This window comes from Charadrius vociferus, unplaced genomic scaffold (assembly GCF_000708025.1).
Source record: "Charadrius vociferus isolate BGI_N301 unplaced genomic scaffold, ASM70802v2 scaffold393, whole genome shotgun sequence".
In the NCBI taxonomy this organism is placed as follows: Eukaryota; Metazoa; Chordata; class Aves; order Charadriiformes; family Charadriidae; genus Charadrius; species Charadrius vociferus.
The window spans coordinates 1814599-1838723 of record NW_009647760.1 but is presented as its reverse complement, the minus strand read 5'-3'; the positions used below and the strand labels follow the sequence as shown (position 1 = coordinate 1838723).

The window sequence follows — 24125 nt, the reverse complement described above, 5'->3', positions numbered from 1 at the left end:
GTTCTTATGGTGAGTGCGGCGCGTTGCCTCCCTCCCCGCGGCCTTTCTTTGCCCCCTCCCCCCCCCGCCCCCGCCGCGAGTGGTCCGAGCCGCCCCCACAACCCCCCGCGCGCGGCGCGGCGCCTCCCTTTGCCTTGGTGGAGGCCGAGCGGAGCGGAGCGGAGCCGCCTGCGGCCTGCCCCGGGCCCAGCACTGCCGGTGAGTGCTGCTTCGCCTCCCCCCTCCTTCCCCCTCCTTCGTTTTCCCCCGTAGGTCTGGTAATGGGGGATTCGGGGGTCTCTAGGGAGTCCCTTGCTCCTCATACAGGCCTTTCGGGGGGGGCGGGGGAGGAGCCCCTCGTGATCCGTGGGGTCTTTTCCTCCTCAGGGGGCAGGGGAAGGGGTTGTGGGGGCTTCTCGCCATGCGTGGGATCCCTTTCTCTTCTCACAGTCCTCAGGAAAGCTTGCGATCACCTTCCCTGCTATCTGTGGGGTCCTTTCCTGCTCTTAGGTCAGGGGATGGGGGGTTTTGGGGGTATCTCGTTATCGGTGAGGCCCCTTCCCTCACAGTGGCGGGAAGGGGGGAGTTTTGAGGTACCCTCATTATATATGGGAATCTTTTTTCCTCTTACAGTCTCGAGGAAGGGAGGTTGTGGGGTTCCCCCGTCATCTGTGTAATCTCTTCCTCTTCACGGCCTCGGGAATGGGGGTTGTTCGCCCCCCACCGTTATCTGTGGGGTCACTTTCCCCCCGGATTCCTGAGGGAGAGGGCTTAGGGGGTGCCCTTAGTCTTTGGGATTACTTTCCCCCATTCAAAGCCCCAGGGAGCTGTGGGGTGATACCTCCCCACTCCCCCGACAATCTCTTAAGTGTCTTTCCTGTTAATAGGTCTAGGAAGGGGGTTGTGAGAGGCCCCTCGATTCCCTCTGGGGTCTTCTCTCCCCTCACACCCCGAGAAAGGAGAATGTGGGGGACCCCTCGTTATCTGGGAGATGCCTTCACCCCTTCCAGGCCTAGAGAAGGGGAGTTGTAGGGGTCTTCCATCTCTCTGGGGTCGCTTCCCTTTTGCAAGCTCTAGGTACGTGGCTGTAAGAACACCCTATTGTGGGTGTAAGGGCTGGATGTGCTGATACTGGAGGTCTCCCTAAACCTGTCCACCTTTTGGGACGGGGGGCAGGTTCCCTCTCTGTTGGGGTGCTGATTTTGGGGATACCCCTGCTGTATGGAGCTTGACGCATTCAACTCTGGAAGTGTCAGTGCGATTCCTGCCCTGGTAGGGAGGGGAATTTTAGGCGACTCCCTCTGTCCCCCAGCAGCTCTGAGTGCCTCAGGGGGTTTGCTCTTCTCCCCATTCCTCATCTTGGCAAGGGTTTCTTGTCGAGTCACCTGCTGCAAAGGGAAACTCGAGCTGCTGCCCTGTCCTGGCGCAGAGAAGCTGGCAGCCCTCTGTAACTGAAGCAGCAGTCTGATCCAGCCCGTGGCCCAGCACCCTTAGCTGCCTCCCCAAACTTGCTTTGGAGCTGGGCACCTTTTAAAGTCAGGCCTCCCCTGTGGTCCTGCGTGTCCTCTGTAGGTGCACCTGGGCTCTGTTTGTCTTGCCTCTCCATGTGCTGGTGTTCTCAACCCCTCTGTAACCTTGGCAGCGCCTCCCGCAGCCCGTCCTGCTCTTTCTGCTTTTCCTTTTTGTTTCCACGACAGCTCATTCAGGAGGTATCCCTTTCAAAACTGCATTTGGGGAATGCGCAGAGCCGGGGAGGAGTGGTTGTGCAGAGGTTGCTAATGTGCTCCCTGGGGGTTAGTGAAGGATTACAGCTGTAGCTAAAGTTGCTGAGGCTGCTACAGTCATGTCATTCCTCACCTCCCGGGTGTTCACCGAAATCAATATGGGTTTGTTCTTTCACATCTAGATCATTGATGCTTTGGAATTGATTGTAATCTGATGTTCACAATCCTGTTGTGCTCAGTATGAAAGGGAAAATAACTTTGCTTTACCCTATAGCTGTAATTCTTTCCTCTCCTTTTCTAGGTGTGCCCCCTTTCTCCTTGACCTTGCAGGTATGCCTTTTTTCTCTTCACCTAAGCTGTTTGTTTTCAACTACTTTGCTTTTTCTTGTGAAGGTGACTTCTTTCCTGTCTTCCCCTACTGCTGATTTCGCATGTCCTTGATTATCTCTTCATTAGCAATCAGCAGCATTGTTGCTTGGAGCAAAGAGTGGCGTTTTTAGGTGATCAAGGTTGGGAGTCGTCCTTTCTGTGGCTAAAGGTTAGTGTGGAGCTTTGTATTATAGCAAAGGTGACGAAGGTGGTCCTTGTCCTGACTGCATGTCCTGCTTTGAGCAGGCAGTTCTGTCGCTCGTGAGTTGGGGGAGAGCCAATTTAGAGAGTTAAACCAGCAAAAGAGCAATACTACACGAGCGTTGATGTTTTCTTTTGCTTTAGCTGCCTGTATTGACATAGCGCCAGTGTTGAGGAGGGGGTGGATTTGCTCCCTTCAGCTGCAAGAGGCCATCAGACCCTCTGGTGTGAAACCAGTCTCAGTTCTTTTAACTCTGAATTGCTGATAAGGAAAAAAAAGAAAAAAAAAAAAGGAGGCGGGGCAGGGTTGATGGTTGCCTTTCCTTTGCTGTAGAGCAGGTAGGTACGAGGCAGCTGTGTCTAACTGGGGCCTGAACGGCTCTCGCTTTTGTGCAGGACTGCAGCAGTAGCAGTTTTGGGAAGAGAAACGTTTCACTAGGAAGATGTGAGCAGCGCAGATGTCTTGAGTGTGGCATAGCCTAGGCATCAGGCTGAGGCTGCAGAAAGGAACAGAGTGGTGGTGCCCGTGGACGTTCTTGCTCCCCTTTCTGCTCTGTCTCTGACATCAAATGGGCCCTTCCTGCGTTTTCTGGCGTTTATTTTTCTGGCTGCTGTTGGGATGAGTGTTCAGGAGCTGCTGGTGGGGAGGCTGGTGTGACATGCTGTAGGACAGCAGCACTAAATATATAACCATGTTGGCCTGGTCAAAATCAGCTGTGCCAAGGCATGTAAGCAAATACGCAAGATGGATTAGGATAGAATCTTCTGCAGTGAGAACCCGTCAGTGCTGGGCTGGGGGAAGAGCGACCAGTGCTGGCTTAATTGCTGCTTGGACCTTCAGAAATCAGGACTTTCCTGCATAACCTTTGGGACTGCGTCCACAGGGTGTGTTTGGGGTTGAACCACTGCGAGCTGCCCTGTGTCTCCATCATCCCATGTTCCCTGGTGCCACCTGATGCCCATTTTTTATGTCTTCTCTGAAGAAAGGAGTTGAACCATGACTGTAATCTTGCCCTCTTGGTTATGGCGTGCAGAAAGCAGCTGTCGCATCCCTCCAGAAATCGGTGACGGATGAGATTTGCAGCTCTTGCTCGTCTAAAGATACTTTTTTCAAGGCTATTGGAAATATTTTAAGCCGTATCAAACTGTTAAATTATTTCTGGGAGAGCTGCTTTCCAATTGTGGCGCTGCCTGAGTTGCTGTGCCTTGTTGGGAGCTGACACACAGCTGAAATTAAAATTGCAGTTTGGTTCCAGTGCAAGAAATTGTGCAGGGCCTGATTTTAGGAATTTAGGTCTCTGGGAGGCTGCGACAGACATACTTATAGCCTGACTGCCCCAAAAAAGCCACGTTTATTTTATAGGCCTCTCAATGCAGGATAAATGTAACTTTCTCATGGACAGAAGAGAAAGAGTGGCTTTCATTAAACAAATAAGTGGAGTTGACTTAACTTTCTTTTCTTGGCTACAGCCTTAGGGTAATGTATTGTACGCTTTTGTTTTACTGACTTTTTACAAAGTAGCTAGACTTAAGGGGATAATGCAGCCAAATAGCTGAAGTCCAAAGCTTATTTTGGATTTACAGAACAATAGAGACCTTTTCATTGCCTATTTTTAACTTCATGCATTTCCCTGCAGCGCTGGAAGTACAGAGCAGATTTGTTCTGGCTTGAAATATCCAGGACGTGGTGACAAGACAACACCAAGCCCAAAGCTCTGGAGCAGTAGCTATGATCAAAAATTCTTCTTTCGGGTTTTTGTAAGCCCTCTTTAATGGTACATGGGAGGCCTAAACATTGCCTGATGATTTTTTATTTTTTATTTCTTTTGGTTACTTGGGAGTATTTGATTATTTGGCATCGATAAATGTTAATAATAGGATTTGCCTTTCCAGTGGCTTTATGCTTTGTAAAACAGCCGATAGATTGTCTGCACTGTTGCTGAAAAAGCAAAATTGTCCTGGGTACGCAGGAGCCAGTCTCTGGTGTGTGCAGAAAGAACCATTACATTTTTCTACTCAACTCCCAAATTGGTGTTTCTTAAACACTTTTTGGGAAGTTTGCTGCCTCCGTCTCAAAGTATTAGTTTGTCTTAGTGCTAAAAAAAGATGCTAGTTAAATGAAAAACTGCTTCACTTCTGAAAAATGTTACGAGACAGCGGGTGAATGTGGTTTGAAGGAGCGACCTGAGCTGCCAGCAGGGTTCTGAGCGTGCGTGGACTGATGAGTTTCAGATTCAGCACTAGTTTCTGTGCGCTTTTTGCCAGTGGAGAGCGTTCATAAAACTGTAGCACGTTCTTTTAATTGTAAAACTTCCTGTTTGAGGAAGTGAAGCGAGTAGTTAAGAATACCAGGCGGAAAACATTGAAGCAACCGCGTAGGCTGTGGTTTGGTGCGGTGGTAAATCTTGGCTGCCTCACACCAGCCGGCGAGCAGCATGACAAGTTGCAGGCTCTTAAGAAGTCAAAGTCAGTTTAAATTTCTTCCAGAACCTTTGAAGAGGTAAGTTTGTCCCTCCAGACTTTGTCAGATCAGGTATACCCTCTTCACTCATCGTACTGGGATTTAGCAGACTTGGCTGAAGTGGGATTGTGAGCTGGTGTCTCTTCTGGATTAAATTTGGATGCTGGGAGAACTGGTAGTGCTCTGGTCTGCTGTTAGTGGTCTGCTGCTCATATCTCTCATTAGGTTGTCTGTCTGCACCAGCTCAGGTGATGGTTTGTGTAATTAAAATCCTTTTGTATGCCTTTTCCCAGGTTCCTCTGGGGGAACTTATGAACACAGAGTAGAAAAGACTTTTTTTTTTTTTTTTTCTCCCAATTTTCGCTTGTGTCTGGGAACTTTACTGAAAATCTGGTCTTTATCATAACTGAATCTAAGGCTCGGCCCCTGACGGAAACAAATAGGTGCTGCAATTATCTTGGACTGGTTTTCAGAAAATGATATTGCTGCTTGTTGTGGTGAATTCCTTTTATGAAGATTCTCCCTGGTAATAATCTTCCTAAAAAAACAGTACTCGAATTCCTGTGAGCCGGATTTGATGGAGAACGTTTGTGGTCGCTTTGGCCTGGGGGTTTGTGTTTGCTTCCTTGCCGAAATACCCTTTTTCTGTGTAATGTTGAATTGGTGACATGAGAAGCTGTGTCTTGTCAGGCTTCGTAGGTGTGGACTTAAAGGTATGGCTCTTAAAGACTTAAATTCCACCGCTGGCATTCACATGTCGTATTGATGCTTTCCTAAAAATATAGTAGGTTGACTATTGGCGCTAGTGTGTTTTTCTGTCTCATTCACAGAATGTTTTACAGATCGCTAACTTCTGGGAGAAATAACTACAGTCGTGTGCAGTCGTTATTTGACGTTGTAACTGTTAAATTTTCAGAATTCTTTCATGTCTTTGCTCTTGGTGTTTAGTTACCTGAAACTGGGGGACCTGAGCTTCGCTTCTGCACCAGCTGACAGTATTGTTGTGGCAGGTTGGCAGCCTCTCTGCCTGATTCCCTGTCATGATGGGGGTAGATCCTGTTGGTTATGTGTATTTTTTTAATTTAAATTTCAAGTAACTGGTTGTCTGTGATGTTGGTTCCTGAAGGTAACGTAGTTCTGGAGAGTTAACCAGATGTACGTTTAATTAAATGTATTATGTATGGGGAGATTTAACTATATGATAATATATTTGGCTGTTGTCATTCTGTATCCTTGATGACGAGCTGCTGCATCTCGAGAACTGGAAACTTTCTCTAACTTTATCTTTTCTCTTAATGCTATCATAGGAGCTAAAAAAGTAAGTACTCTCTAGTTGTCATGTGGTTTTTGCACATTTTGGAAAATCAGGGGGATATAGGCACTGATCTGATACTTCTTACTAGACAGATTATTGCACAGTTTTCTGATTTCCACTGGAAATAAGTGTACCTTTCCAGGTTTATTTAATAAATCCACCTGTGTCTTACTTTGATTCGAGGTGGTTCTTTGATTTGAGAGAACCTCCTGACAGCTGGAGTCCTCAGTAATGCACCTCACCCTTGAGATGAGCAATGTGGGGGCTGCAACTCCAGTGCCTGAAGCTGTTTGCGCAAGAACTTGAGCAAAATCACCTATGATTAAAACCAAAAAAAAAAAAATTAACCCCCAAATTTTAGTTCTATTTGTGTCAAATGGTCATGTTCTTTCTATAAGAAATGTTAATAGCAAATTAAATATGTAAAGCTGTGACAGTTTGAGCTGCATTGAGTCATGTCGGGTTTTTTGTTACGCCCGCTGGAGATTCTTCCTGAAATAGTTTTAAGTCATGACCTCAGAATACAAAAGCACCTGCATTGGGGTAATGACGTATTCCCAATAAAGGATCTCCTTGAAGGCTTTATTCACTTATAGACTATGCTTTTTCCTTGGGATAACTCAAATGAACATGAACTTGGAGCCAAGCAGAGCGCATCAGGCAAATACAGAAAGCTGATCTTCTGTTTAGGAGTCCTTATCGACCGAAGTAACCTAAAAATTCAAATGTATTGTCCTACCTATGCAGTTTCAGTTGTGCAATTTGCTTTCCCTGTGGATTTTGTGCTGGCGGGTTACTGCAGTAGATCCGCCTGGCTGTTACTGCAGAACGCGTGCCTTTGTGCACGCCACTTTTAATTTGCATCCTTTAATCCTTTCCAGTCTGCCAAATGACTGAAATGCAGCCGTTGCTTTACCAGATGTTGCCTCAGCTTGACGTTACTCTCCAAGAATCCCATTTAAATCTCTATGAAAGATTATTTTTTTAAGGGGGATGCTCTTTGCCATTAAGAATATAAAAATATCTACAATTATTTGTCCAGCAGCTGAGATGATATGACGCCGCCTCAATGATTTTTTTTTATTTGCCTTTTGTGTCTCCATGGGCTTGTACCTCAAAATAACTTGTGCAGGCTCTTTAGTGGCACTGGCACGTCTTGTGGCCGCATGACATACGTGATGTCATTTTTCACTGTTTGATGATAACGCCATGGAAGCTGTAGTAGCAGCAGCGCTTATCCCGACGAGCAAACTGGAGTTACTGGTTGCTTGGAGGGTTGCAATGCGTGTGCTTCCAGCTGGGGTGGTTTTGATGCTGGTGGTAAAAAATAAGATTACTGCTTTTTGATAAATAGATAAAAATAGATTAATGCTTTTTGAAAGCACTGGTTTGTTTCTAGCTATCTGTACTAATAAATGTTTTTATTGCTCCGTAACTGATGTAAAATGCAAGAGAAGAGTGTAAAGTAAAATGAAGACTTTAAAATAAGCTTCCATTTCGATATTAAAACATTTTTAGCTGTGTCCCAATGTTTTCAGCAGCTGGTGGAAGAGCAGTTTCACAACCCCACTAATGGGGGGGGGAATCTACTTTTGCTTTTCATACTGATTTTTATAATTTAAATATAGTATTGCATTCCTTTAATATTTGAGACTATTAAAAAAATAACCCAAAAGTTTAAAAAGGCGAAGATTTACTTGTAATAATAATTTATTGTTTTTACTGGTCTGTCAAGCCCTGGACTTAAAGCTTGTAAAATCTTCCAAGAACGGCTGGAACTGCAAGCCATCAGCTGAAGTCTGGAGGTTATTTCAGCTGTATGTGAATTTTATTTGGCAACCTGTCACAGATAAATTCGTAGCTGTAAAACTCGCAGCTGTTGGTAGCTGAAGAGAGAGCTGGCTTACAGGTACTTCATTTCAGACCTTTTTTTTTTTTAACTCCAGGGATCTGACCATGTGGAGTTTGGCAGAGAGGTCGTTACCTATTCGTTAGATATTTGAGCAGTACAGCAAATTCTGTACTTGGAAAGATATTTCCCATACCATTTCCAATCTACACATTCTTGGAATGGTTTGATTTTTATTTTTACTTTTTTTTTCTAGTAAGGTATGACTAGGGCAGGCAAACACAAAGTTGCTGCAATATTTTTCATTTCAATAGAAGATTTTTGTGGTAAGCTAATGTAATAATGAGTTCTCCAGCTCTTGGTCAATTTTAATTTGCCAGTAACTGGGGTTTTAAGCCAAAACTGAGTCATAGTTTTTCAGTCAGCTCCCTCTGCTGGCTTTCTAGTAGCAAAACACGAATAGGTGTAAGCAATGACCTCTAAATACAGTCAATAATTGGGGCATCTTATATTTTTAGCTTGTCTTCTCAAATCAGTGCCTAGTTGAAAATACCGAACAAGTAATTAAGGGCTAATCTACTAACTAGGAAAAATACCTTCTACGTTACCAGGGATTTGAACAAAATCTAGTTGGTTGTGGTTTTTTTTCCTGCTAGTTGTCTTCAAAAATGAAATTTGAAGTGTTTTCAGCCAGTGCCTTTATTTTTAAATAGTAATGTGCCAAATACTTGTCAGGACAGCAGAAGGATTTTAGGAGGAAGGTTATTTTCAGATAGGAGGAATGTATATTTCAGAAACTGGACATGTTTAGGCAGTTTAATTTCTTTGAATTAAAATTTATAACAAAGGAAAAATGGAACTAAATGCTTCGGCTTTTTACCATGAATAATAATGGCGTGATAGCTTTTGACACTCTTGTATTAAGAAATTACTAACGTCTGATGCATGCCCTTGCTTTATTTAGTTTTGCTGCAACTACATTGTTGTGCTTATCTTTTAATGCTGCCACTCTTTGGAAGATGAGGACAAGGAAGCCTCCCTGCCCCGTAGAAAAAGTGTGGGTAGACAAGCACAAATACGATGAAGCAGAGAGACTGCATTATGAAAGAGAAGCGATGCTAGCTGCCGCGGCCCCTGAGGAGTGCCAGGAGGTAGAGGCTGTAAACGGAGTCTGCAATGACGACTCTGTTGAAAGTGAATTCAAGGGTGACCTGAAGAGAGCGAGGAATGGAAAGAAACAAAGGAAACGGAAGCGTTCTCCGAAACCCAAAAACGTGGCTTCCAAGTTAGACTCTATTCTGGCGGGTTTGGTAGCTGACTGTGTGTGGTTTGACAAGCCTTTCTATGATCACGCCGAGAGTGCGTACAGGAAAAAAATAGTGGATTGTCAGATCCAGGAGGCACCTGAGACTGCACTAACTGCTGAGCAGTCCCCTTTAGTGGCCAGGTCGAAAGCTGTCCAAGATGTTCCTAAACCGAGGATGCTTTCAGCAGCCCTTCCCTGCTCCCATGGTAGCCTGTCTGCCTGTCACCATGTTGTTCAGGATGTCTGGGTCAACAAGTTTGACTTTGATAAGGCCGAGGAGATGTTTATTGAAAAATCTCAGTTCTTTGTTCCTCCAAATGTCCTAACCATCCCGTCTGTGCAGTCAAACGCTGGCAATGTTGGGCTGAGAACGCCGGATGAGGGCTATGTTACAGCCCTGCCTACTCCTGCTACGCCAAGCTTAGCTCCAGACGTCGTTGCTGGTTCTGCTTCTTCCTTCGTTACCGGTTTGCCTGGTTCTGTAGACCAGACAGTAAATGGTAAGCCGCAGATTTCAACTTTGCAGGCTCTCATGTCGGAGGTGTGGTTAGAGAAACCTCTCTATGATGATGCTGAGAAGAGCTTCTATGAGAACATGTTTGATGGTCACCCATCAGGCAAAGTCAAACAGCAGCAACGCGGCTGCCCTGAAGCTTTGAAGAACCACCACGAGGACAGGAAGGACCACAGCGTTGGAAAGCAAACGGGAATCAAACGCGTGGAAATCGCCACCAACTCTCTGCTTCCCAGTGATGCTGACCAACCACCGCCTACCTGCTTTTTCCTGCACGAGGACAGCGAAACTGTGTGGCTTAACAAGCCGATGTATGACAGAGCTGAATCACGATACTATGCAGCTGAGGCTCTGAAAATGTCAAGAGCGGTAGAGAGCACGGGGATGCAGGAATCCGCAGTAGTAAAACCCTCCCAACCGGCTGTTTATGCTTCAATCCTACCTGCGCCAGACATGAAGTAGGAGAAGTTTATTCTGGGGTAACACTCACACATGCAAAACTGATGGGTCAGGATTAAGCTGAAAGAATTTGCATGTGTAGAAGACGGGTGGCCTTTGTGCATGCAGGACCGAGCATGCATGCGTGCTACCGTAGGGCGATGCTCCTCCTGAGCCAGGGAGGCTGTTCGTGGGCTGGGGGGGGAAACTCCTTCAAAGATTTCTCTTCTCCTGGTCAATGCTGGTGGAAAAAGGTAGTATTAGCCTGAGAGAGTTGGGGGTGTTCAGTCTGGAGAAGAGAAGGCTTCAGGGACACCTTAGAGCCCCTTCCAGTATCGGAAGGGCACCCACAAAAAAAGCTGGGGAAGGACTTTTTACTGGGGCATGTAGCGGTAGGACGAGGGGGAATGGCTCCAAACTGGAAGAGGGGAGATTTAGATCAAATATGAGGAAGAAATTTTTCACTCTGAGGGTGGTGAGGCACTGGAACAGGTCACCCCGAGAAGCTGTGGCTGCCCCATCCCTGGAGGTGTTCAAGGCCGGGTTGGACAGGGCTCTGAGCAACCTGGTCTGAAGTACAATTCGGAGCATCAGCCTATGTGCTGTATTTGTTTTGTTGAGGGAGAAGGTTGTTAGACTATTTAGTCTGGAAGCTGCTGTTAATTTTGGGACAGGGCTATTGGATTACAGCTCGTTAGATGTGCGTGTATGTAGCTGGGCAGGAAGAGTTCCTTCTCAAATTGTAGATGACCATCATAGTTTGAACGTGCAGTTATAAAGACAGTTACAGACGGAAACATTTAAAGACTTCCTTTTTAAGTCCTGAATGAGGTGCAGTGCGATACCTTGCTTTTTGTGTTAAATACGTGGGTTTATATATGACTGCCTGAACCCTGAAGTCTGCAGCACGGAGGGCTGTAACGCCCTGGGAGCCTGTCTGAAGGTTTAGATGTTGTTTTGCAGTGCTAAGGTAGAGAGTGATGTTGGAAAAAAAGCTTTTGGAGCATCAGTCCTTATTTCTGATCCTTGAGTTTGTTAGGATTTGTTGGAAAAGTTTTTAAACTTTTACATCGAGTGATAAGAGGGGGTTACGGACAAGCTTTAGAGCTCACATGCCTTTCACCCTGGCCTATTTGGGATAATTTTCTCTTTAGTGAGGCAGAAGTAGATATTTGTTCATGCCTTTCACCCTTCCTCGGGAAAGTCCGTGTGTTATTGTAAAATATGTGACATAAGTTTGGCTGTAAGTGGGATTCTCTTTAATAATACTGGTTGGCAGCTCAAGCAGGGTCTTGGGGGTTTGAGTGCCGGGAATGGCTTTGGTGTAGAGGACCTGTATGGTGTGGCCTCTGGTCTCTTCTCAACGGGTGGATGAGAAGGGTGCTTGTTTTACAAGAGACTCATCTGTTGGCTTCCATGGAAGCGTTTTACTGGAGAGCTGTGGGGTTTTGAGCTGATAGGGAAAGGGTTTGAGTTTCTGTTAGTTGCTCTCTCGGCGTTGTATGGTGGAACCTGGTAATGGTGTGGTTTCGTTGTGATGCTCTCTCCCTGCTCTCGCCACCTCTTCAAACTGATGTTGGCTCTCCCCTGGCTTGAAATAAGAGCGCATCCTCTTCTCTTACTTGTTGCAAGGGTTCCGTCATGTGCCTTCGAGTTAAGACATTAACCTTTGGAAGCTGCTGCACTGAAGAAAAATAACTTGGACCATTTCACAGCAGCGTTAAAGTGTTTTATGCTCTTCTTCCTTGTAGTGCCAGGTGTCTGTCCCTTGCAAGTGTCGCATTGCTGATGATTTTGATTTCTAAACAGTTGCAGCAGCTTCCAAAAGGATATGTGTGTGGTTACCTGTGGTGCCACTGTAAATTGTGCGTGTCCTGGAGGCTGGTCGCCATCTGTGCCGGGCTGTTCATTACAGGAGGATTTGGTGGTGCACCTAGTGAAGTATGGCGTGACCAGGTAGAGACATACATCTACTAGCCTGAGACTGCCAACAGTTGCTGTCAACGCAGTTGTCGTGTTCAAGGAAGACTGAAATGTGTTTAAATTTGTGAGCTGTGGTGTCAGGAGTTGGCTGTCACATAGAGTGTCCCCTCGTTGGCATGCTGTAGCGTGGCACGTGCTGCTTGGAGCTGCGTATTCTTCGGTCTTTGGTTTCACCGTGGTCAGGCGTCTTAAGAATTCAAAGCGTTAATCCCTTTTTGATTCTCATACCCAAGACATCTTTCTTAGCAGCAGATTCCCATCTAGAAAATCCGGCTCTGAAAGCTTTTTTGTGGAAGAAGGTACAGATCAACTGGTTTCTTCTATTCCCCACTTGGTACCCTGTCACTAAATACAGGTCAGACCAGGCCAGACGGGTGGGTGATTAGGCTGCCCTGCTTTCTTAATAGGATCCTCTTTACTTAAAGCTTTCCACCGCCAAGCAGAGAGCTGCAGGCACAGCTCTATGGGGGAAGAAAACGCTCTTCTGACAACGCTCGTTGCAAGCTGCTAACCCTAAGTACTTCCAGGAACTCACTTTGGTGTTTTATTTTTTTCCTTTCTGCAGAAACATGGCAGTCGACTACTTTATGCATGAGAAGATCTGGTTTGACAAATACAAGTATGACGATGCTGAGAGAAGATACTATGAGCAGATGAACGGGCCGCTTGGCAGCTCTTCCCACCAGCAGGTAACGCTTGTTCTCAGAAGGGGTTTAGCAGAGTGCTGGAGCTTTTAAGAGCTGGTACAGAGTGGGCAAAAGGACACGATCCACCGGGATGTGCACTTCTATTGTTTCCACTCTGGGTGCTGCTTTTTCCAAGTGTGAGAGTCTTCCTGGAGCTCTCTGAGCCTACCCCCAGTTTTGATCCCCTTTTGAAATACCATCTTCTGTGGACTGTGAAGAATTTCTCCAGTACCACCAGCGTACTGGAAGACCAGACGCCCTTGTAACAAGAGGCGAACCAGTTTTAGGTTGCAGCAATTACTCTTAATCTTTTCAGGCAAGGCACAAATGCTGTCTGTGATCTAATGGGGGCATGGTTTGAGCCACAAGCCCCAAAAGCTGCGGTTCTGTTGACTGGGCTGGGCGAAAAATTGACCTGTCCCCATTCAGCCGTGGAAAGACGCTGGTTTGGAGCAGCTAAGCTTGCCTTGGCAAGGGATATACTGGGTATCTATGAGATGCTTGATGTTTGAAGAGAGGCACCATGGCTCCGAAGAGACCAGGAATTATGTTCCTTTCCTCTCTTTGTACCCCCCCGCAATATTCATTGTGCTCCTGCAGAAGACTGCATCGCAGTACTGGTGAGTTGGGGGGAAGCAGGTGGAGGGGAAGCAAGCGCACCTGAGCTGAAGTAGTTCAAGCTTAAATATTAGCCTGAAATTATTACTGTTGAAAGCTACGGAGCTATCGTAACCTCTTCCTGCTACGTAAAGAGCTGTTAACTGCTTATGCATTTGGTTGGTCATGTAGAAAGCTGCGTAGAGTTTTAAATGGCTGTCTTGCAAGTGTTAAAGGGGAAGCTTTTTGCTTAAGTAATATAGCTTCTAGGCACACTCTGTCTGTTCCTGCTGCCCATGCTGGCATAGCGGTGGCACAGCACCCAGGACACTTGCATAAAAATTAGAAGCTCGAGATAAGCTCTTGAAGTAGATGTTAAAGTGCAAACCTCTACAGTTAGGCTATTTTGTGCCACGTAAGGAGCTTCCAGTGAAGAAGTTCTGCCTGCGAGAGGCGGTGTGAAGGCTCTGGTGAAGATTCAGCAGCAGTTTATCAGCCACTTCCCTGCTAAGGAAAAAGATCCACGCTCCTTAAAACTTTTCCTGCAACCTGGAAGTGGTATCCACCTGAATGCATCCAGACTGTTGTTCTTCTATGGTCTGGGGTGGTTTTTTTTTTTGGCCTGTGGGCAGTTTCGTGTCTCAAATCTTGCTTGTTGGGGTTGCAGTCTGGGAGAGGCAAGGAGCGAATGGATCATGGAAACTGAATTTGTGCCCTAAGAAAGGAATTTTCCAAATCTAGGCTAAGGCACGGCAGCAGGAGGATGGGGGGCAGGGTGGGGGGAAGAAAACTTGTGCTGCTGTACTCTGGGTCATTCCTCTCTGGATGGAAGACTTCAGTTAGGGCTGTCACTTCTTGCCTGAATACAATGACAGGTATTACTCCGGAAAAAGAGCTGCCTAACGATAGATCTCTGAGAAGTACTGAAGTGACTCCGACCCTCTGCCTGGCTGGCAGCCGGCCGAACCATGCAGGGTAATAATGGCGAATTTGAAAAGCTCTTGACTGGATGATCTTCTGGCCACGTGGCCTGATGTGACCAGGGATTGCAGTCGATGCTGCTTTAGATCCAACCCTTGCAGCTAATTTTACAGTACTTGCCGAATCATTGGAAGAAACCCTCCCCCGTTCTTACCCCCCTTTTTTTTTGTTGTTGTTGGTTTTTAACTTCCCTGACCAGTTTCCCATGTTTCATATTTTTTTTAAAAACAAAAAACATCTTGGTTCTTTCTGCACTGTTTGCAGGAGAACGGAGCCAGCACGATCCTACGCGACATTGCCAGAGCCAGGGAGAATATCCAGAAATCGCTGGCCGGAGTGAGTACCCGAGCTCTCTCACCAGCTGGCTACCTGCAACCATTTTTAGCTGTGGTGCATCTCGCAGAACTCTGCTGTGACCACTTCATAGATTGTGTGGCTTCTTATTTTTAAGTTAGAGGAGAAGACTAAGGTGTGCAGCGCTGTGTACCACCAGCATAGCTCCATCCGTTCAAGAGCACCGCTACTACTAGAGTGCATGCTGCATACCTGCTTGCTAGCCTGCAGTGCTTTTTAAAAACTAACTGGAATTAAAAATTCTTCAACTGTGCATTTCTTTTCTTTTTCTCCTGGTGGAATGTTTCCACGAGTCTTACCTAACAAGTTACGAGTCACTGTTAAAATAACCTTGCTGGGTAGCAAAGCACTGAGCTGCCAGCGGGAGTATGTATGTCTCTCTTGGGGTACACTGAGCTGCCACCTTCTCTTTCCTGTTTTGCTTTCAGTTAGGGTATGTGCAAAAAAATGGTATCTTCCATCTGCTGCATCTAGGGAATTCAGTTTGGCTACTAGCTCTAAGTCTGGACCATCCTGTAGAAGTTCAGTCACATCCTTTCTGGAGGTGTTTTTGTGCTGATCTGTACAGACAGCACTGTTAAAACTTAAATTTTCAATAGGAAGCGGAGATCTTTAATAAGCGGACTGGTTTCGTGAGTGAAGAAAATTCACAGACTAGAGCCCACGTGTCTTGGTTTCTTACCTCTGCGATGGGACATAGCTGCACATATCTTCCATCTGAGGGTATCCATCCTTTGTCTGTATTGATTTGGCCTCACAGCTCCGTCTTGGGGCATTTAACACCCTCAGTTTCCATCTAAATCAGTACAACAGGGAATCAAGCCTTTCTTAAGCGGAATATTTAATATTCCTCCTTAACATAAGCAGAAAGGAGCTGTACATTTGGGGTGAATGCGAAGGAGTTAGGCTAATTGCTTTCCCCACGGAGGTCTCGTTGAACTGGACGCTACAAAAGCAACTTCTGCAACCGCTCATGTGAGTGATCCAAGATCCTCAGTACTGTACTGGAAATTTTGATGCGGATGCAGGAAGAGCAGGGCAAATTTACTGAAAGGATGGTGGGAAAGGATTATAATTTGCCTTAAGTAGGTTCAGTGGTCCCGAATACAGCTTGAATACAGCTTGGGAATCAATGGAAAGTTGGGACATCTTAGTAATATTAAAACCAACGAAAACATGTTGAGTAGGAAAATACCTAGAAGTTTTCTAGTGCTAGTTTCTTAATTCAGCATCATTATTTCAGCCAACAGCTTAGGGAAGATTTCCCTGAACTGGCTCATTTAAGTTCAGATCTGAAATAACACGTTTGGGCTTCCAGTAGAGGCTATCAGTCCAAAAGTCAAAAGACATTTAGTTTGGACTTCAGTAAGTCAAATATGTGGGGAAATGAGCCCCTGTCCCCAACAGGGTTGGAGAACTCTCCGCACAAGATAGCGTTAAATGCCTTTGGAAAGACCTTTTCAAGCTGGGCAAGGTTGCTGCTTCCTCCAAGACCTTCCCCCTCCAGGAGCAGAGGCTGGATGTGGAACATGGGAAGTTCCATCTTAACACGAGGAGGAACTTCTTTACTTTGAGGGTGGCAGAGCACTGGCACAGGCTGCCCAGAGAGGTGGGGGAGTCTCCCACTCTGGAGCCATTCCAAACCCACCTGGACACCGTCCTGTGCAACTGCTGGAGGTGCTCCTGCTCTGGCAGGGGGTTGGACTGGATGATCTCCAGAGGTCCCTTCCAACCCTGACCAGTCTGTGGTGAGTAGGGGCAGGAAACCTAAATATAAATTGCCTGGTGGTGCTACTGGTCTGCCCTGAAGGTGTATTCTCATCTTACTGAATGGTCTGTGGTTTTCCAAAGATGATGAGCTTCTTGCCCTGGCCTGTGACTGCTGTCAAAGAGCTTCTTTGCATGAGAAGCATGAGTCCTCCCAAGTCCTGTCATGGGAGAAGACTGGGGGAAATGGCAAAGCGCCAGACCAAAAACCAGAACAGAAATTTGAGAATATAAAGTCCTTTCCACCCCTGTTGGTACTTGTTGGGGTTAGTGCTGAATATAAAAAAAAAACCCCATCTGCTGGATTTTTTTTTTTTTGTTCCTGTGAAGAAAGCTTGGCGGGTTTGAGGATTTAAGGTCAGGACCGAGCCATAGGGCCTTAAAACTGGAATCTGGGGTGTTGCAACAAGTGGACTGAGACCTCTTCAGTGATGGCTTGGAAGGAAAAAGCATTGTGGTTCTGCACAGCTCTTCGGGGAAACATTTTGCACCCTAATCTGCGTTGCTGTCAGGGACGTGCCATAGTAATTTAACCTATAGCTGCCATTCTGCTCTCAAAGTATGCAGTTTGGGTAATCAGAACACATGGCAACGGTGACCTCCTTACTGTTTTGTAATCCCGTTGTACTGATCGTGCCTTACCTTGGTTTATAAAATACCCCGGAGAGTTCACCTTTTCAGTTTTTCCACTCATTGCCACCTCTCTGCCCTGGAACCTGAAGGAGTAAAACCATGGTTGGATCTTCTGTGTGGGTTAGAAGGACTGAGCTGTTGAGAAGCAAGTCTGAAACATCGGCTTTTGTAGCTTTTCTTTCTGAAGAATCATCAGTAATATCGGACAGCTGTGCCGTAGAGCAGGCTTGACTTTAGAACGTGCTTAAACTTTGGGTTTATGTTTCAGAAAGCCAAATTTATATTGTCTGATCTACAGAACGTGTTTTTATAGTCAGGATTTAGTCTTTCATTCCACCTGAACTTGCAGAGTTACTGTCAGGAGTCTAAAGACGTAGCAAGTGAAGAGTTGGTTCTTATAAGATGGGAAGATGAAAGATTGGTGTGAAATTCAGCCAAGGCTGGTTTCAGATCAGCTTCCTGGATAGCGGTGTCCTGAAATGTATGAATGAGCATTAGAAGGGTACCCAAAGGAGGGTACAAAGCTCTGATGCTGGAAACATTTGTTTGCACATACCTGTCATCCCGCTTTGCATGGTCATCTCTGCTTTACACAATCTCTCCGGTTGACATCTGCTCGATCGCTAACGCTTTCCTAGATATGAAGTTGTTAACATGCGCGGTACTGCAGCTGGTGGCATTGGGACCGCAGGTGGGGAGAAATCCTACAGCTGGGGACCTGAGACGGGGTAAGGATGGACTTGCCTGAGATCATAAGCAAGTCCAACAGAGCGGGTGACTGAGCTCTCACTTCCTAAAACCCTCCCCGGGGACTGTAACGAAAGGGATGTCACCGGGTAGGCGGCTGGTGTGGCAGTCTGAAGCTCTGTTATTCCCCTCTCTGCCAAAGTTCCCTCTTACAAAGCTTCTGTATCTGTGGCTTTCAAACAAGTAAAGCTCCCAGAAAACCTCTGATCTTGCTGAGGTGTTTGGAGGTCACATTCAGAAATGCGTGTGCGGGCAACAGTCGCACCTTCTGTAGGAAACCAGCCAGGATCCATCCTGTTGGTCTTTGGTCTTTAGTTCTTCATCATTTTCCTACAGTTTTGTGTATCCGATCATGGCTAAACTTTCCCTTGTTTCCGGAGCTCAGGTAGACCGACCTGAGGGGAAGGGTGTTGTATCTCTGCATGCACAAAAGAGATGTATTTCGACGATGCTGTGAGGGTTTAGTGAGCTCCGGACTGGAAAATCTACGCATGACATCTGTAGCCAAGCTTGTAAAATCTGCGTGCGGTTCTTTGTAACTGGTTAAAGCAAATTAAGTGAAAAGGGTTGATAACCTCCAGTTACTACTTGTAGTGAGGGAAGTTCCAGCTTTCCAGCTGGGTCCGTTGGTTGGGCCTGACATACCGAGGGAAGAGATTTTTACCTGTAGTTGTCCAGACAAATTTCTTTCAGACGATACATAGAATTCTTACCTGTAGTTGTCCAGACAGAGCTCTTCCCTCGGTATGTCAGGGAGCTCACAAAGCACTCGCAGCTTTATCCAAAAAGAAATGTGACCTTTGCCAACTTTTTCTTCATTAGTCAGTGTTCTCGTCTCTGATTTTTAAAGTATGTTTTAGAGAGTCAAACCATAGAGAGGGCCAGATGTTGAAAACCCTTTGAGGCTGAGGCTAGATTCTGTTTTCTACCCTTCAGAAGCAAGAAGTCTTTGGATGATTAAATTTCTGTGCAGTCCTTGGTGTGGTTCCGCGCTTGTTGAGCGCTTCTGCTATGTAAAATATTTTGAATAGGTTGCAGCACTTGTCAGTGCATCGCTAATAAGGGTTCAGCACAAAACCTGTGGCTTAAGCTCAGAAAAAACAAAGGTTTTAAGAGCTCTGACCATGAGACGATGCGCAGGAAGTGATCAGAGTGACTCTCTGGAACTCACCACCTTTTAGATTTTGAATATTGTCCTTGATAAAAATTCACAAACACTTGTATCAAGCTCCCTTGTGGCACAGTTGAGTCAGAAGAGGAAATAGCGCTTGGTTGTGCATAGGAAAAAAACACACTGTAGGTAGTGTGTAGCTTTAGGTTGGTGACCGCATCTCTAGAAGCTTAAAACATTCTCTCCTTGGGGGAAAGCCCACAGTCTCACAAAGGCAACTTTTCCACCATTTCTGAAAGCGTGGCTTGACCATCTCCCAGAATTGGGAACTTGGTTTAGCGTTTTGCCTTTTGTGCTGTATTTTACACAGGATACACATTCCCAAAGGACAACTGGCCCGGTTTGTGAAGACCTTTAATCTCTTGCTTGCTTGAGCTTGGGGCAGGCAACCCTCTCTTCTTGCCAGCAAGACATGGCTGTGCTCAGGCTCACCTTGCCCTGGCTTCGCTCAGGACTAACAAATCATGTCTGAATTCCACAGGGAGTTGATTTAAGTGCTGTCCCACGTCTCTGAGCGCTGTGAGCCCCCGCCGTGTAAACCTCCCTTTTAAACAGGCGTGAAAAATACAGCACCGAGCAGCAAGCGACTCCAGGTTGAGGATTAGTTTAGCATAAGTAATTTGCCCCATCTGTTCATCCAGGTACGCAGCGCTGAACTATTCGTATTATTTTTGTAGCTGTTTAACCTGTGGGTGCGTCGAGGTTGTTAATTAATCTTGCTATTTTCTGCAGAGACCTCAGTAGCAACTTGCAGCTGAGAAATCCCGGAGGTGAGATGACTCCCCATGGAGCCACCCCGATAGCTGTGCTGCAGCTCCCCGACCACCCGTGCTACCTGTATTACCGCATACTGATGGGCAGGTCCATAATTAAATGCCCCACTGAGAATTCTGGGCTTCGTTATCTGGGTTTGCAACCTTAATGTCGTCTCACCTGCAGGCTCGGTGTAAGCTGGCAGAGGAAGGGTGAAAAGGGAAGGAATTTGGGTGTTGTAGAGCTCCGCCTCGCTCTGCACAATTCCCTGGGTGCTATATAAAGCTTTACAGACAGCACCTGACAGCAATACACAGCTAGGTTTGTATTGTAGCGTTTTACAGTACTGCAAAAGGTCTGTTGCAGTAACAAAACGTCGTATTTCCGTGCTCTTGCTTGTTGAGAATGTCCAGACCAGAGTTTCACCTTACTCTTGCAAGCCATAGCTACAGCTCTTTGCGGAAAATAGTGGTGATCCTTTTTTTTTTTTTCTCCTCAAACTTCCCCTGAATGACACAGCCACCCAAGGCTGGCAGGTTTGTCTCCAGCTGAAGGCATCCTGCCAAAGCTGTAGATTTTTTTCCTGCAGGGAGGAGCAGTGTTGACCATGTGAGCCTCCAGGCGAGCGTAAAGGTAGATGGTACTGCCTCGATTTTTAGATTTCTCATCTTTGAGGGGTCGTTGCTAAAAGGGGAGAGAAACGTGGAGGCACGGATGGCTTCTGTGGCAAATGCTTCCACTAAACCTGAGAGCCAGGGTTTAAAAGCGGGCCGTTCAGCTACGCCTATTTGGTGCTGCAGTCTTGCAGAGTCTTCAACATCCTTTAGGGAGGTGATTTTGCCCCTCTGCTCTACTCTGGTGAGACCCCACCTGGAGTACAGCCTCCAGCTCTGGAGCCACCAACATAGGAAAGACATGGACCTGTTGGAGGGGGTCTGGAGGAGAGCCACGAAGATGCTTCAATGGCTGGAGCACCTCTCCTATGAGGAGAGGCTGAGAGAGTTGGGGTGGTTCAGCCTGGAGAAGAGAAGGCTCCAGGGAGACCTTATAGCCGCCTTCCAGTCCCTAAAGGGGCTACAGGAGAGCTGGGGAGGGATGTTTTGCAAGGGAATGTAGTGATAGGACGAGGGGGAATGGCTTTAAACTGGAAGAGGGGAGATTTAGGTAAAATATTAGGAAGAAATTTTGCACTGTGCGGGTGGTGAGCCCCTGGCCCAGGTTGGCCAGAGAAGCTGTGGCTGCCCCATCCCTGGAGGTGTTCAAGGCCAGGTTGGACGGGGCTCTGAGCAACCTGGTCTGGTAGGAGGTGTCCCTGCCCATGGCAGGGGGTTGGAACTTGATGATCTTTATGGTCCCTTCCAACCTAAACCCTTCTATGATCCACAGTTGTGCGCAGGATTGACAGCCGCCAGGGCAAACGCAGAGCCTGCTGAAATGCTTCAGCATTTGGCTTGAAAATGTGCCCAGGGCTTCAAACTGGCAAACATCTGTGGTGCTTGCTGAATCAGCGGGCTGCTTTTGGGGGGGACAAAACCCAGCTGTGTGTCTCTTCGCAGGTGACAACAGCTCCTGTGTTTGATCAGGAGTCAAAACGAGCTTTTTCATGGCGCGGGGATGGATGTGACTATTGCCACAACTCGCTTTTCGCTGAATTAACGGCGACCTTGACGCTGGTGGTGTGCCTAGGACAGGAAGATGTCAGGCAACGAGTTCATCTGAGCTTTAATTTTTGTCCTTGGGGCATAAGGCTAAGGGCTGGTGGTGTCACGAGCCCACTGTGGCGAGCAGCCTCTGTTCTCGGTGGTGCACGTGAGGGTGGAAACCCATACTGGGGTCTCATCGAGTTGTTAGTGCAGACCAGTGTTGTGTTGCTTTACTCCTCTGTAGCAGAGACGCGTTAGTGGAAAGTGGGGACTTATTAAGAGTTTTGGTAACTTTGCATGTCTTTCTGCATCTGTCGGGTATTAGATTTTACCTAATGACGGGAGAGCTAGAGGACACGGCGGAGCGTGCCATGGTAATATCTGCACCTACTTCCCCGCTGACTTTACAGATGGGGAGATGACCAAGACCATGCTCTGGACATCTCCATCTAGTTCTGCCACCCAGTTGCGCCACCTTTGTGTAGGCACTGAGATGTTTAACAAGAAGATGGCAGAGTTCACGGATAGATGTTTCTGTGCGGGCTTTGTTCGGTGTGTGGTTGGTGTGAGGCTGTTTCTCGTTGCTTGACGATTTGTCCTGCATGTGGATCTGCTTCTTGCATTTGAACTGCCTCTTCCAGCATGAGTGAAATCCTTTCCTATCTTCCGTTTTGAATCAAACGTCCCCCAAACCTTTTGCCCTTTGCAGCAGAAGACAGCTCCTCGTAGCAAAGAAGCTCCTTCTGCCCGTCACAAGAGGCAGTCAGGCCGCTCAACTGTAAGTCACCTGTGCACGGATGGAGCTGGTTGTGTGATTTTATTTTATTTTATTTTTTTTTTTCCCCCCCGCTCTACTCTGCCCTGGTGAGGCCACATCTGGAGCACTGTGTCCGGTTCTGGGCTCCCTGGTTTGAGAAGGACAGGGAACTGCTGGAGAGGGTCCAGCAAAGGGCTACGAAGATGATGAGGGGACTGGAGCATCTCTGTGATGAGGAAAGGCTGAGGGACTTGGGGCTTTTTAGGTCTGGAGAAGAGAAGACTGAGGGGGGATCTTATGCTTTATAAGGGAGGGTGCCAGGGGGATGGGAACAGTCTTTTTTCAGTGGTGCCCAGTGACAGGACAAGAGGGCACAAACCTGAACGTAAGAAGTTCCATCTAAAGATGAAGAGGAACTTCTTTCCCGTGAGGGTGGCAGAGCAGTGGCACAGGCTGCCCAAAGAGGTGGGGGAGTCTCCCACTCTGGAGCCATTCCAAACCCGTCCTGTGCCACTGCTGGAGGTGCCCCTGCTCTGGCAGGGGGTGGGACTGGATGATCTCCAGAGGGCCCTTCCAACCCTGACCATTCTGTAATTTCAGAGGATGTTGTATGGCAAGGACAGCGCTGCCTTGGAGAGATGGACCAAGTTCTTCCTTACGACGAGAAGCGTTTGTCGTAGCTCACCTGATCATAGAACAGGATCTTACAGCAGAGCGTTTAGGTCTCTCTCCCAGCTTGGTGTCTGGGTTCCATCTTAACATGAGAAGGAACTTCTTTACTTTGAGGGTAGTGGAGCACTGGAACAGGCTGCCCAGAGAGGTGGTGGAGTCTCCCACTCTGGAGACATTCAAAACCCGCCTGGACGCTGTCCTGTGCAACGTGCTGTAGGTGACCCTGCTCTGGCAGGGGGGTTGGACTAGATGATCTCCAGAGGTCCCTTCCAACCCTAACCATTCTGTGATTCTGTGACTACAGATCTGCCCTCGCGTTCCTGAGCCTGCGCCTCCTGCGAAGGCTGTGTCAGAGATTGATTTCATGGCGCGCTTTTGACATTTGGCCCCTGCCCCTTTTTGGGTGGGTGGAGAAGGGTCTCTTTGACCTTCCTGCTCGGAGCAGCTCGCACTGCTTCATCCCAGGACCAGGCATCTCCCAGACCTGCTTTCCGTGTGCCGTGTATTCCTCATCTTAACCCCTGTATTTCCCTCTCTCCGTCTTAAGTGACTGCTGAGATCTCAGAAGCGTGTCAACTGCAGCCGAGAGCTGCATTATAATTAACACGCAGGCTGCGCTTGAAGGAGTATAAATTATTTCCTCTATTGTTGCATTCAGTTATAAATGACACTTAAAGCGAAGTGTGAAGGGCTGTTATTTTCTTTGCCTTAGCTGATTTGAATTTATAGATAAGGGCCTCCTTAAAAAAAAATAAATAAAAAAGAAAGCTCTTTTTTGCTGTTAAATACTTTTGAAGCTGGATTGGTGTAATTGCTCCCTCGGGATGTGTTAAAATAGGGTTTACGTTGTCTCGAGAGAAATTAAAGGCTGGACCGGAGAAGGTGGGAGTATAGAAATGCCGGGATCTCTTTCCAGCTTTCACAGTGACTCGCTGTGGGACGTTAGGTCGGTCGCTTCTGTGCTGTGTGCCACGGTTTGTCTGCGGGAGGAGACCAACTGCTCCATTTAGGGGGGGCTCAGTGTGAAACTTTCAAAACCTTTTGTGTGTTTAGTGATAGTCTGTGATCTGAGACCGCAAAGGATGACTTTATCCTTTGCTGATTGGTGCCAGCTGAAATTTCTCGAGATGCGGTCCACGCTCCATTCTGTAGAGCTAGTGTATTTTTATAAAACCTTTAGAGAAAATGTCCTCCTTCTTAGATTAGCTCTCAAATTTTCTTCTTC

At 46.9% G+C, this 24125-nt stretch overlaps 2 protein-coding genes across 5 annotated transcripts in view; one reads left to right on the top strand and one right to left on the bottom strand.

The window, feature by feature from the left end:
• TIGD5 (tigger transposable element derived 5) overlaps positions 1-4825 on the bottom strand; it is a 6946-nt gene extending 2121 nt beyond the window's left edge. Inside the window, 1 exon segment of the mRNA XM_009882271.1 lies at positions 4813-4825. Within this exon segment, the coding sequence (XP_009880573.1) occupies positions 4813-4825 (13 nt within the window).
• EEF1D (eukaryotic translation elongation factor 1 delta (guanine nucleotide exchange protein)) overlaps positions 2005-24125 on the top strand; it is a 25888-nt gene continuing 3767 nt past the window's right edge. Inside the window, exons 1-3 of one of the 4 annotated variants that reach the window (XM_009882257.1) lie at positions 2005-2033; positions 12705-12828; positions 14668-14739. In XM_009882257.1, the coding sequence (XP_009880559.1) occupies positions 12709-12828; positions 14668-14739 (192 nt within the window). In that variant the 5' untranslated portion in view covers positions 2005-2033; positions 12705-12708. Of the gene's footprint in view, positions 2034-12704; positions 12829-14667; positions 14752-18502; positions 18534-24125 lie in introns of those variants that run through there. The other 3 variants (XM_009882260.1, XM_009882259.1, XM_009882261.1) reach the window with 3 other exon arrangements.